General features: G+C 50.2%; 1 protein-coding gene across 4 annotated transcripts in view; it reads right to left on the bottom strand.

Moving 5' to 3' along the window:
• Positions 1-1,234, bottom strand: part of LOC103153098 (linker for activation of T-cells family member 1-like) — a 15,715-nt gene that overhangs the window by 9,822 nt on the left and 4,659 nt on the right. For all 4 annotated transcript variants that reach the window (XM_007573889.2, XM_007573895.2, XM_007573893.2 and 1 more), the window contains exons 2-3: positions 582-746; positions 412-451 (exon numbers count right to left, since the gene is read on the bottom strand). In XM_007573889.2, coding sequence (XP_007573951.1) covers positions 412-451; positions 582-684 — 143 coding nt within the window. In that variant the 5' untranslated portion in view covers positions 685-746. The remainder of the gene's footprint in view (positions 1-411; positions 452-581; positions 747-1,234) is intronic.

The following is a 1,234-nucleotide window of genomic DNA, read 5'->3' as shown; positions in this document are numbered from 1 at the left end:
TAGGTTAGCATAGCCAGGAAAGCATTTCAGTCGATGTTTCTATCAGGTTGGTGATGGAAACATCACTGACCTGCTAGTTGGAGGAATAAACAAGAAAAGCAGAAAAACTGATGTGGATTTACGATGAGGAAGAAGAGGAGGAGGAAGAGGAGTGGCAGAAGGACGCTGATCAATCAGCTAGCAGGAAAACAGACGGAGGGACAAACGCAGTGAACAGAGAAATGTTGAGTTAGGAGTGGAAGGAAAAGTTTGCAAGCTAAAGCGTGATCTTCAGTTGAAACATTTACAGCCAGTGGCATCAGAAGCACTCAATGTGCCATTCATGTGGAGCTGCCACTAAAAGCATTAAGCTGGATGAGCTGATGGTGTTTCTGGACCGCAACCAAACGGGTCAGAAGACAGGAGACTTACGGGACGTATTCCTCTGACGCCGCCGTCTGGCTAATGGAGGCTGCAGACACACAACGACACGTCAAACATCACACAGTTCTGGTGTCGGCGCGGTTTCAGAGGTCCGACTGTAAAACCACAGGAAGTAATCTCTGCCATGTCTTAATGTGTGAGGTGGCGCTTCGTCTCACCCAGAGGACTTTTGTTGCCGCAGTCCAAGCAGACGGCGGCCAGCAGGACGGAGGCGGCGAAGACGGCGACCATCATGAGCAGAGACAGCCATGAGACGTCCATCGTTCATCTGAGGACGAAATGCAACCAGGAGACCGGCTGAACAGGTAGACCAGAACCAGAACCTGAACCAGAGAAGCAGAACCCAGATCAGTTCAAAATGAACCTTGAACTTGATTTGGTTTTAATTTCTGTCCAGTTCCCATCAGAAGCTAAACGTTCCTCTGATTGGCTGCTACGAGACGCTCTGATTGGACAACACAGCCTGACTTTCCAAGTGCAGCATGAAGAGCTGAAAAGGTCGACACCTTGTGCAGCCATTTACCAAAGGGTTCTGGACCCCACCGGACCCATCCAAAGGGTTCTGCTCCTTTGGTCCGGTGTTCCATTGTCCAGTTGTTAAATCGCTCAGTAAGTTAAAATCCTGCTCAGTGGGTCTGAAGTGGAGCGGAACCGAACCGGGTTAGAACATGTCCTGTAGAGGAAGGAAGGTGTGAACACCAGGTGTTTCCGTTCCTCCACCTGAGCAGCAGGTCAGGCGCTCCTTTAAATGTTTCTGGACCGGACTCATCGAACGCATGCTGAACTGAGACACGCTGGTCCAAACCAACCG

The sequence above is a fragment of the Poecilia formosa genome, unplaced genomic scaffold (assembly GCF_000485575.1).
Source record: "Poecilia formosa unplaced genomic scaffold, Poecilia_formosa-5.1.2 Scaffold339, whole genome shotgun sequence".
Taxonomy (NCBI): domain Eukaryota; kingdom Metazoa; phylum Chordata; class Actinopteri; order Cyprinodontiformes; family Poeciliidae; genus Poecilia; species Poecilia formosa.
Note: the sequence above shows the minus strand (reverse complement) of the source record. Positions and strands in the feature narration are given on the sequence as shown.